Source organism: Nannospalax galili, unplaced genomic scaffold (genome assembly GCF_000622305.1).
Source record: "Nannospalax galili isolate Female #2095 unplaced genomic scaffold, S.galili_v1.0 scaffold1349, whole genome shotgun sequence".
In the NCBI taxonomy this organism is placed as follows: Eukaryota; Metazoa; Chordata; class Mammalia; order Rodentia; family Spalacidae; genus Nannospalax; species Nannospalax galili.
In genome coordinates this window covers 298,404-311,287 of record NW_008359755.1, presented here as the reverse complement: position 1 = coordinate 311,287, position 12,884 = coordinate 298,404, and the positions used below count along the sequence as shown (strand labels likewise).

The following is a 12,884-nucleotide window of genomic DNA, read 5'->3' as shown; positions in this document are numbered from 1 at the left end:
AGGCAGGCAAATCTCTGTGAGACTGGGGCTAGCCTGTTTTACATAGAGAGTTTTAGGCCAGCTGGGGCTATAAAGAAACACTGTCTCAAAAAGGCTGAAAATAAAGCTGGGGCATGGTGGTGCATGCCTTTAATCGCACTCCGGAAGCAGAGACAGGTGGATCTCTGTGAGATCAAGGCAGGCCTGGTCTACTTAGGGAGTTCCAGGCCAGCTGGGGCTACATAGTGAGTTCCAGGACAGCTGGGACTACTGGGAGACACTGTCTCAAAAACACAAAAAAAAATAATAATAAAAAAGCAAATAAAAATAAATAAATAAAAGAATTAGAACTGTCCGATTTTCAGGGTCCCTGCCCTAAAACTACCTGACCAGTTCCCACCTCCTGTTCGCATCACTAGTATAAAACTCTTCTCAGAGATAGGAATGGTGGCACAGGCCTTTTGTCCCAGCATTCTGGAGGCAGAAGCAAGCAGATCCCTGTGAGATCAAGGCCAGCCTGGTCTACTTAGGGAGTTCCAGGCCAGCTGGAGCTATAGAGATGCTGTTTCAAAAAATAAAACAAAAAACTTTTCACAGTATTTGGCCTTTTCATATGATTATGTTTTCAAAAATTTTATTGTGGCATAAAATTGCCATTTTAAGAATACAAATCATTGGCATTAATTCCATGCACTGTGCAGTTTTCGCCTCTTTCTCAAACTTTGTTCATCACCTTTCTTCTGCTCTGTAACCATTAAGCAGCGACTCCCCATTTCTTCCCACCCCAGTCTCAGAGAACTTCTCTACTTCGGTCTCGAAGCTCTTTGTTCTGTAAAGGTGGATGTTGCATCGCAAAGACAAAAGTGATCTGAAATACAGGCAGTGGGGTGCTGGAGCAGCTGAGTCTTCTACATGTCTTTAAAGGCTCCCTGGTTCTCCAAGATGAACTGGCTGAAGCTTTTGACTTTGGAGTTTAGGTGATGGGTGAGCTTGACATCACGGTCTGGCTTCATTTGGTAGAAACGACACATATTAGCCAGTTCCTCTGCTCCAGGGAATCCCAGCTTCTCATAAGCCTCTGGAGTGATCTTTTAAGGATAAGTAAAAAAGCAGTAAATGTCATAATCCGCACTGGAAAAGGTTTGAAAAGATAATATTCACTTTAATGATGTAGGATCACAATTCTTTAACTACAAAATCCAAGAAACTCTGAAGTAGTCAGGAAACTGACTTTGTTGAACTAAACTTCCTTGGGTGGCTAATTCTGACCCAGACTACATGAGGCTATTTGCAGTCATTAAGTGCAGTGTTCAGTAGGAACAGGCAAACATCTTTCTGGAAACTGGGATGGATTTGATCTCAGGTTTCCGATGCAGCCTATTGGTCATGGGACACCCAAATGACAGAGGCTGAAGACTGCCTCAGCCCACCCCCTCCACCCTGCCCCTGGCATCTGGATCCCCCAGCCTCTGCCTGCCAGTTGAGATCACCAGGCCTCTGGGATATTCCACCCTCCAAGCAGACATTAGTTCCCCACCTAGCTGAGGTCCCATCCATTTTCACCCCTTTGTGGTTAGAGATACGTTTGGTTTTGTTGTCGTTGTTTGTTTTTTCTTTCAATCATCCCAGCCTCTGGCAGGACCAAACAGGCCCAAACAGCAATGGAGCCCATCCAGGTTTATGAAATGTTCTTGAATACTTTCTGACACTAACTAAATACATAACTGCCCCACTGAGTGAGCAAAGAGCATCTCTATCTGTTTCAATATAAACTGTCAACCCTCTATGTAGAGCTGGCTGGCCTCAATCTCACAGAGAACCCCTTGCCTCTGCCCCCCAAGTGCTGGGACTAAAGGCATGCACTACCATGCCTGGCACTTGTTTTTTTAATGTTTGTCTATTTATTTTTATTTTATATATATGAGTGTTTTGCCTGCATATAAGTGCATCTATGTGTGCCATACCCACAGAGGCCAGATAAGGGTGTCAGATCTCCTGGAATTGGAATTAGGGATGGTTTTTAGCAGCCATGTGGGTTCTGAGAACTGAATACAGGTCCTCTGCAAGAGGACATCTCTCTAGCCCCTGTTCTTTTTTCTTATTCTTTTTAATTTAAAAAGGAAAAAACATCTATTTTGTGTGTGTATGTCTATGTGTGGGTACACATGCAGTGCCAGTGTGGAGACAGAGAAAAACCTGCAGGATTTGGCACTCTACCTCCACCATGTGGGTTCTGGGAATCAAACTCAGGTTGTCAGGCTTAGTTAGCATCAAGGGCCTTTACCCACAAAGCTACCTCACTGGCCCTCCTCTTGTTCTTAAAAAAACAAGTGACAGAAATAAAAACAAATGGAAACCATGATTGTGTGGCCTCTCTTTAGAAATATATACTCTTCCCTCAGCTGCATACCTCTGCCTGCAGTAAACCTCCTCCAGATGTGAAATAAATAAAACCATGATTTTCATGTGCCATTTTTTTTTTGTTATTGTTGTTGTTTGTTTTGTTTTGTTTTTGATGTTTGGGGGTCAGGGTCTCCCTGTAGCCTCAGCTGGCCTGGAACTTGCTGTGTAGACCAGGCTGGCTTTGAACTCACAGAGATCAGCCTGCCTCTGCCTCCCGAGTGCTGAGACAAAGGCATGTGCCACCAAGCCAGCACGTTCCAGTTTTTAATGATGAAAACTCAATCCCAGCTCTTAGACAAAGATTGACATGAGTTTGAGGCCAATCTGTGCTACACAGTGAGTTCCAGGCAATAGAGGAATATTAAACTACTACACATCTACTCTAAGAATATTATTCAGTTATTAAAATTAATGTATTTGAAGAAGTTTAGCAAAATAGAAAAATGCTCATAACAACATTGAGTGGAGCATACTGCATTATATTTATTATTTATTCTTTTTTTTTTTTTTGTCTTTTTGAGATAGAGTCTCCCTGCAACCCCAGCTGGCCTGGAACTTCCTATGTAGACCAGGCTGGCCTCAATCTCACAGAGATCCTCCTGCCTTTGCCTCCTAGTGTTGGGTTTAAAGGTTTGAGCCACCACGCCTGGCTTTTTTGTTTTTTAATATCTTTTTTTTTTTTTAATGTGTGTGAGTATATTGCCTCCATGCATATAAGTGCATCAGTGTCATGCAATGCCCACTGAAATCAGAAGACGGCAGTGGATCCCCTGGAACTGGAGTTAGGGTGGTTGTTAGCCACCATGTGGGTGCTGGGATTCAAACAGAGGTCCTCTGCAAGAGCAGTCAGTGCTCTTAACCACTGAGCCCTCTCTTCAGTTCCCTTATTTTAATTTTATTAAGCACATATAAAAATATATAGCATATATACTAGAAAAGGACTGGAAGAAAATCTAGCAAGTCATGATAGTTCTGAGAGATTAAACTGTGTGATTTTTATTTTCCTTTCATTAATTGAGTTTACTACAATAAGCATTTGATATTTTTTAAATTAAAAAAAATTAAACTGCTGGGCATGGTGGCACACACCTTTAATCCCAGCACTCAGTAGGCAGAGACAGGTAGATCTCTGTGAGTTCAAGGCCAGCCTGGTCTACATAGTGAGTTCCAGGACAGCTGAGGCTACAGGGAGACCCTGGCTCAAAAATACCAAAAAAAAAAAATAATAATAAACTAAAACAAAATAATCTATGTAAGAAGCATGGAGGGTGCCTTAAAATCTGTGTCCTTAAGGCATTCTTATATCTGGTAACTCCGACAACTAACATACCTTATAAAACACGGTTCTATTACTGCAGGTTTTTGAAGGATTTTTGAGATCTCTTATGCCTCACTTTCTGCCAGAACCACGTTTCCCTGGGGGTTAGACAGATTCAGGAAACCCTGGGCTCCTGATGAGAGCTTAGGGGAGCCTGCCTTCACTGAAGCAGGCCCACAGTCTCCTGACCAGAGGCCGAGGTTGGGCAGGTTGGGGGCCCAGGGAGTATCAAACTGGGAGAGTGGAGCGCCACCTTGTGGCCATGGGCATCCTTCCCGGAATCAACATAATGCCTAAGCAGTTGGCCATGAGTTAAGAGAGTGGGCTTTGATTTCAAGACAGACCAATTACTAAGAAGAGCGTTAACTGTTCTGTAGAACTTCCCGCCTATGATGCCCTAGAACTTTTGGTTCCAGGGAATCCTCAGCTGCATTAGGAAGCAACTTGATGTTCCAAGAACATTCAGGAACCAGGTATTCATCTGAAATGCTGGGAAAAAATCGAGCCACTCAAAACCGCACCTACCTAGTCCCCTGAGAATGAATACACCCCACATCCCACTGCCCACTTGCCTTCCATTTACAGATCAAACCACTGAAGCAAAAAGAAAGTAAGACCCAGGACTGGTGTGGTGGCGCATACCTTTAATCCCAGTACTTGGAAGGCAGAGGCAGGCGGATCTCTGTGAGTTCAAGTCCAGCCTGGTTTACATAGTGAGTTCCAGGCCAGCTGGGCCTACAGTGAGATCCTGTCTCAAAAAGACCAAAAGAAAAAGAAAATAAGATCCCAAAACAAATGCCCTGGGAGAAGGGCCATGGAGAAGTAAATTTGCACTAGGCATAAGACCTCTCCTGAGCCTATTTTGAGTGGGTGGCCACCTTCTTGGGCTTGCAGGAATTCATTTTCCATACAGATTTTGTATAGTTTCAATGATTCACATATGTGGTTTTACAGTGGGATTGACATCTTCAGTAGTTTTCCTCTTCTCAACAGGGAGGAAATGGCACCAATTCTAACCACCTGTCTGTAAACATCTGTCCTAACCACACTCCTACATGATTCATAGCACTCTAGGTTACTGTGGGCTCGCTAAGCTCAGGGCCATGTAAAGCACTTGCCACTCTGTCATATTTCATCCTCATAACTATCCTACAAGGGAGGTATAGGCCCACAAGCTTCTGCTAAGCCACTACCATCCCTACAAGGGAGGTGTGACAACACTTTGTGAACATATATGCAGACTAAGGCTGAGAGAGTAAGTTGCTGAGATTCCACATACAGATGAGATCAGAACCTGGATTTGCCTACCTGCCCATGCTGCAGATGGTTCATTCACATTTATAGCAGAATTTAGCCAGGCCAACCCTGTTGTTCCTACCTGCATACCTGCATAATCCTGTCCTCCCTCAAGGATCTCTTCAAATCCTTTTTTATTTATTTTATTATTAATTTTTTTGGTCTTTTTTTTTTTTTTTTTTTTTTTGAGATGGGGTCTCCCTGTAGCCCCAGCTGGCCTGGAATCTGCTATGCAGACCAGGCTGGCCTTGAACTCACAGAAATCCACCTGCCTCTGCCTCCCGAGTGCTGGGATTAAAGGCGTGCACCACCATGCCCGGCTCAAACCCTTTTAAAAAAACACTCATGTGTATGAATGTTTTGCCTGCGTGAATGTAAGTGCACATGTGTATGCAGTGCCTGGGGAGGCCAGAAAATGGCATCAGATCCTCTGGAACTGGAGTAAGGACAGTTGTTAGCTTCCATGTGGGTGCTGGGAACAGAACCCAGGATGAGCTGTTTCTCTAGCCCCTAATCATCATTTTTGAGCCTTCTATTTCATCATCTATAAAATGTTTTCCACTTCACAGAAAAAAAAAGAGAAAGAAACCCTGTCTCTACAAGGAGACCAAAAAAAAAAAAAAAAAAAAAAAAAAAAAAAAAAAGCAAAAGGACTCACCATTGCATCTCGAACTTCTTTTCCCAGAATCTTGGACAAAACATCAGCGTATTGCTGTACTGTTAGAGCCTCTGCACTGAGGCCCACAGCCTTGCCTAAAAACTCCTCTGAAGAATTGAAAATGCTGGAGACAACTGCTCCTATGTCAGCCACAGAGATCCCATCCATTGGTGCATTCCCCATGGGCAGTGCTAGTTTGAAAAACAATGATAAAAACAGTAAATTGTATCACATCCTTGGTAGAGCCTCTACCCCAAGTTAATCACTTAACAAAAATGAACTACTTAAACAGAGGTGTGAGAAGCAATTGTGGTAAGAGGTTACTGAGGAGACTGCCTTTAAAAGGAATTAAAATCAGATAGAAATTGCAATAGTTCCTATGGCACCCTGAGTTAGTTTTCATAGGATTGTTATAAAAGCCTAGCAGTTGCCCAGTAAATGTTAATTATTCCTATAGATGAGAATGAGGCTCAGAGCTACCCAAGGCTGGGTTTTCACTATTTGGAAGCCTCATATGAGAGTAGACACTATCTCTTCACCCAGAGCTATTCAAAGTCATAGATTGTAGACTTTGTGTAGGGGTTGGCTGGGGACCTGTCTCTTGGAATGTCTTGGTCCCTGGAGACTTTTAATTCTGACTATGTGATCCTGATCTTACCTGGTTGCAGCAGGTCAGATGGATGAGCTAGAAGGGCCCTTAGCAGTCATCTTGTCTTCTTTCCCATGAGACTTGAGGAACCTGAGTCTTGAAGGCGCAGAGGGTGGAAGACTGGAAAAGTAACCCTTTGCGCTTCCCATTCCAAATCCAATTCTTTGCCCTGTGTGGTGCAAGTGCTCTGAGCAACTACTACAAGGGTGATTTAGTGTCTCTCTGAGCATGTCACAGAGAGCTAAGAACATCAAACGTGTGCACTGAAGAGGAGCAGGAAAAGACAGAGAGGGAGAAAGGGCAGGAAGGAAAGATGAGTGGGAAGGAGGCACAGGAGGATGGCTGGTGTTGGTTAACCATCACTACAGGCCTGCACTTACCTAGGGTGTAGTGATCCCCACCAGGGGCTTTCACCGGCTTCCATACAGTGAGGAAGTTTTCAAAGTAAGCTGCCAAGCGCACGCTGGTCATGGGAACACCGATGGACCAGAAATATTCCTCCACCTCTCCCTTCCCATCGAAGTGGGGCACCTGCAACTTGCCCCCACTCAGCTGTTGGACATTCTCCAGGCCGCTGTACACCACGTGTTTCAGACCCAGGCGCTTGGCAACATCTGCCACTAGTTTTCCCTTAGGGAAGAAAAGAAAGGCTTCTTTGCACACAGCTGTTTTCTTTTTTCTGATATGTGGACACCATTTGGATTTTTTTGGCAAAATAGAGGATTTCTATACACATAAACATATACATTTTCCTCTCCTCTCCTACTCTCCCCTTCTGTTCACCCACATCTGGTTTATTTTCTCTTTTGTGTTTTTAAAAAATATTTTATTATTTTTACTTCATGTATATGGGTGTATTGCCTGCATGTGTGTAACTGCATCGGTGTCATGCAGCATCCTCAGAGGTCAGAAGAACTGGATATGGACGGTTGTTAGCTGCCAAGTGGGTGCTGTGAGTAGATCCCAGGTTCTCTGTGAGAGCAGCCAGTACTCTCTACTGCTGAGCCGTCTCTCCAGCTCTTTTTTGTGTTTTTACTTCCAAAGCCTCCTCTCCTTCCTGTTCTCTCCCCCTTCTTCCATGATTTCTCTCTTTTTCACTATTTCTCTTTTCCATTTACTTGCAAAACCTCATTTGGCAGGGCTGGAGAGATGGCTCAGTGGTTAAGGGCACTGGTTGCTCTTGCAGAGGACTGGGTTTGATTCTCAACACCCACATGGCAGCTAAGATCTGTCTGTAACTCCAGTTCCAGGGGATCTGATGCTCTCTTCTGACCTCCACAGGTCACGGGCGCACGACATGGGCGCACCTACCGACATGCAGGCAAAGCACTCATATACATAAAATAAAAATAATAAATAAAATATATTAAAAAAAAAAAACCTCATGTGGCAAGCAGACAGAAGGTAAAGCTGAGAAGTGACAAACAACCCCAGGTTCAGGTTTTCTAATGAGTGAATGTCAGAATTAGACCCCAAGAAATACATATTTAAAAGGGGGGAGAGGTTGGGGATGAGGACAGGTATGACTAGTGGTGCAGACCTATTATCCTACTTGGGAAGTTGTGTCAGGAGCATAACAAATTCAATGTTGGCCTGGGGTATGGAGTGAGTTCAAGCTCTCTTGGGCAATTTGGTGAGACCTTGTCTCAAAATAAACAGTTAGAAGCTAGGACTGGACCTGGAGACCCACACATTTAATCCCAGCACTCAGGAGGCAGAGGTAAGAGAATTTTCGTGAGATCAAGGCCAGCTGGGGCTATGGAGAAACCCTGCTTCAAAAAACAAAACAAACAAACAAACAAAAAAGTAGGCGAGATTGATCAGTAGTTAACAACACTTGCAGAGGACCCAAGTTTGGTTCCTAGACAACTCCAATTCCAGGGGAATCAGTGCTCTTTTCTGACCTCCTTGCACACAAGTGTGGTCCACATACATACATACAGGCAAAATACTCATGCACATAAAGTAAAATAAATAAATCTTTTTTAAAAATACAAAATAGGGGCTGGAGAGATGGCTCAGTGAGCAATGGCTGGTCTTCCAGAGGATTTGATTCCGGGTTTGATTCCCAGCACCCACATGGCAGCTATCAACCATCAGTAATGCCAGTTCCAGGGAACCCAACACCATCTTCTAACCTCCATGGGCATTGTATGACATGGACGCACTTACATACATGCAAGGAATATACTCATACAAATAAAAAAATTAATAAATTAAAAAAAAAAGACTGAAGCCAGGTGTGGTGGCACGTGCCTGTAGTCCCAGCACTTGGGAGGCAGAGGCAGGTGGATCTCTGTGAGTTCAAGGCCAGCCTAGTCTACATAGTGAGTGAGGTCCAGGACCGCTGGGGTTACAGGGAGACCCTGTCTCAAAAAGACAAAAAAACAAAAAAAAGACTGAAACCGGGCATAGTGGCACATGCCTTTAATCCTATCACTCAGGAGGCAAAAGCAGTACATTTTTTTCTTTTTGGTCTTTCTGAGACAGGGCCTCCCTGTAGCTCCAGCTCATCTGGAACTCACTATGTAGACCAGGGTGGCCTTGAACTCACAGAGATCCACCTACTTCTGTGGCTAAAGGAATGTGCCACCACCCCCGGCTCTACCCTTACTCTTAACAGACCATCAGGCCTTTTTGTCCCTAGTTCACATTCATCCAAGGTCACTCTTCCTTCCCAACCACCACAGTTTCCAATGGGTGGCTACACTGCTTGCAGCTCTTCGCTATGTTAATTCTCAAGCATGCTCACATTCATTCATTATCTTTTTGGATGGAGTACCAAATTGAGCTTGCCAAAGAGACACCCAACTTGTCATCAGGCCCTAGAGGGTATGGTTTTGCTGGGGTTAAAAGTCATTAGTCCAGCCTGGTGTGGTGGTGCATACCTTTGGTCCCAGCATTCAGGAGGCAGAGGCAAGGCATAGATCTCTGTGAGTCCCAGGCCAGCCTGGTCTATATAGCAAGTTCCAAGCCAGGTGGGGCTACTGGGAGAGACTCGGTCTCAACAAACAAACAAACAAACAAACAAACATTAGTCCAGAATACATCCATTAATAAAAGTCATTCCTGGCAGATAGCCTGAGAGGGTGGGTTTCAACCTCCATTGGTGTAGCAGCTCTGATCTCAGCAGACTGCCAGAGAGTGCCGAGTTCTGGTCTCCCTCTGGCAGAGGACCCAAGAACACGGAGGACTGCCTGAGAGCCCCAGGATCTTGCCTCCATGTGGTGGTGAGCGTCCCCTAATTGTGCCATACCCATCCCCCTACCTGGGATATTGTGAGGCCTCACCCAAGGTCCCAGGGCAGATCTGGCTTTGGTAAGCTAAGGCTGAGATCCTAGCAGACAGCCTGAGAGGGTGGGTTTTGACCTCCATTGGTGTAGCTGCTCTGATCTCAGCAGACCGCCAGAGAGTGCCAAGTTCTGGCCTCCCTCTGGCCTCCCTCACATGGTGAAGGGAAGCCTGAGTGTACCTGACTGGAACCTGAATTGGGCTTCTGTGGGTACTCCTGAATAGCTGATCTGAAGCCATCAGTTCCTTCCAAATTAAACCTGAGAGAACCTGAACCCTGTACCAACCAGATTTACATAATCAATAAAGAAAAGACCTAGGCACCCAGATAATACAAACAGAAGCATACTTCAACTTAATTCTCATATCAGAACCATAAACAACAAAAGAAATTCACATGCCAAAATCACAACGAACAAATAATAAAATGGAGAGCCAAAACACTATGTTCCCACCAAACTCCACGAGTCCTGCAGAAGAGTTTTACAAGGAAGTCCTCCTAGAGATAACCCAGGACACTGAATTTAAAAGAACAATCATACGATCTGGAGAGATGGCTCAGCAGTTAAGAACACTGGTTGTTCTTATAGAAGACTCAGATTGGAATCCCAGCACCCACATGGCAGATAACAACTGTTGGTAATTCCAATCCCAGGGGATCCAATAGTGTTTTCTGACCTCTGCAGGTATTACACGACACAGGTGCACTTACCTACATGCAGACAATACACGCATACAAATAAAATAAAAATAAAATTTTAAAAAAAGAACAATCATAAACACGGTCAAGGAACTTAAAGAACACTCGAACAAACAAAGAACTACAAGAAGATAGGTATAAACTTCTGACTGAATTCACAAAAGAGAAACAGTGACGAAAACTCAGGCAGAAGTAAAGTAAGTGCAAAACTCAATAAACCAACTTGAAACAACAGGGGAAAGCCTCACCACTAGAATGAATGAAATGGAAAACAGAGTATCAACACTGGAGGATAAAGTTGAAGAATTGGACCACTCAAGCAAAGATTATGGAGAATTTAAAAAACACAGGAATAGAATATGTATGAAATGTAGGACACCAGGAAAAGACCAAATTGATGGATCATAGGGATAAAGGAAGGAGAAGAATTTCAGGTTAATGGTGTTGAGCAGATCTTAAACAGGATTGTAGAAGAGAATTTCCCAAAATTAGGGAAAGACATCCCCATACAAACACAGGAAGCACATAGAAAACCAAATAGGATCAGAAAAGAAACTCCCAACAGCATAGCGCAGTAAAAACAGTAAATGTGGGGTTGGGGAATTAGCTCAGTGATAGAGCGCTTGCTTAGCAAGCACAAATCCCTGGGTTCCATCCTCAGCTCTGGAAAAAAAAAGCCACTAAATGTGCAGAATAAAGGGAGAATACTGAAAGCAGCAAAAGAAAAGTAACAAGTCACATACAAAGGAAAGCCCATCAGAATTACAGCTGACTTATCAATGCAAACTATGAAAGCCAGAAGAGCCTGGACCAAGGTATTTCCAGTTCTATACGACAATAGATGCCAGCCCAGAATACTTTACCCAGCAAAAATGTCTATTATAGTTGAGGGGGGAAGAAAAATCTTCCATGACATGAATAGCCTGAAAGAATACATGTCCACAAAACCAGCCCTTCAAAGAATATTTGAAGCAATACAGAGGGCAGAGAGAGAAACAACTATACCCCAGGGGCAATGAAAGAAAATAAAGGTATAATTTAGGAAACACAAAATTAGACAGAGAACACAAACACCAATTAAAATGACAGTGACCAATACACATCTTTCAATAATAACCTTAAATATCAATGGACTGAACTCCCCAGTCAAAAGACACAGGCTATGTGAATGGATTAAGAAGCAAAATCCTTAAGGTATCCAGCCAAAATGTCTATTATAGTTGAAGGGGAAAGAAAAATCTTCCATGACATAAATAGCCTGAAGGAATTCTTTTCCACAAAACCAGCTCTTCGGAGAGTTTTGGGAGCAATACAAAGAGCTGAAGAAAGGAATGACTATACCAAAAGGGTTGCAGAAAGAATTCCAACGAGGGTACAACAGGATAAAAGTACAGGCACCCAAATTCATAAAAACAATACTACAGGACTTTAAGACATAGATTAACCCCAACTCAGCAATAGTAGGAGATTTCAGTACCCTACTGTATTCATTAGACAGGTTCAACTGGACAAAGAATAAACAGAGAGACATCTGAATTAAATGATACCATACATCAAATGGACTTAACAGACATGTTTCAAATATTCCACCCAAGCACCAAAGAATACACTTTCTACTCAGAGCCCCATGGAACTTTTTTCAAAAATTGACCACATACTTGAATAAAAACAAACCTCAACAAATACAAAAAAATTGAAATAATTCCATGCATTCTATCAGACCACAATGCAATAAAGCTCAAAATCAAAACTGGACAAAGCCCTAGTCACTGGTGATTGAACAGCACACTTGTAAACAATGAGTGGGTCAAAGGAGAAATTAAGAAAGAAATAAAAGAATTCCTGGAATTCAACAAGAAGGACAATACAACACAACACAACCTCTGACACTTTAAAAGCAGTCCTAAGAGGGAAGTTTATAGCTCTAAGTGCCTACATTAAAAAATTAGAAAGTACCCAAATAAATAGCCTAACACTACAACTTCAAGGCACTGGGAAGGCAAGAAAAAATGAAACCCAAACCAAGCAGAAGAGAAAAACTAACAAAAATCAGAGCAGAAATTCATGAAATAGAAACAAAGAAAACAATACAAATAATCAATGAATCTAAGAGCTGGTTCTTTGAAAAGCTAAACAAGGCCGGGCATGGTGGTCCACGCCTTTAATCCCAGCACTTGGGAGGCAGAGGCAGGAGGATCTTTGTGATTTCGAGGCCATCCTGGTCTACATAGTGAGTTCCAGGGCAGCTGGGACTACAAGGAGACCCTGTCTCAAAAAAACAAAACAAAAAAACCCAACCAAACAAAAAACAGATCTTTACCACGATCAAGTAGGCTTTATTCCAGAGATGCAGGGATGGTTCAATATATGCAAGTCAATAAACGTCATTAATCATATAAATGGACTCAAAGACAAAAACCACAATGCCATCTCAGTAGATGCAGAACAGGCTTTTGACAAAATTCAGCATGCATTTATGTTCAAAGTCCTAGAGGGAATTGGACTGGAGGGAACATACCTCTACATAATTAAAGCCATATATAACAAACCCACAGCCAACATTATTCTAAAGGGAGAAAAATTGGAAGTA

The 12,884-nt window shown here is 43.0% G+C and overlaps 1 protein-coding gene across 2 annotated transcripts in view; it reads right to left on the bottom strand.

Moving 5' to 3' along the window:
• Nucleotides 1–587: 587 nt before the first annotated feature.
• The window catches only part of LOC103726177 (nmrA-like family domain-containing protein 1), a 36,991-nt gene continuing 24,694 nt past the window's right edge, over nucleotides 588–12,884 (bottom strand). For both annotated transcript variants that reach the window (XM_008823621.3, XM_029558914.1), the window contains exons 3-5: nucleotides 6,684–6,933; nucleotides 5,655–5,845; nucleotides 588–1,067 (exon numbers count right to left, since the gene is read on the bottom strand). In XM_008823621.3, the coding sequence (XP_008821843.1) occupies nucleotides 888–1,067; nucleotides 5,655–5,845; nucleotides 6,684–6,933 (621 nt within the window). In that variant the 3' untranslated portion in view covers nucleotides 588–887. The remainder of the gene's footprint in view (nucleotides 1,068–5,654; nucleotides 5,846–6,683; nucleotides 6,934–12,884) is intronic.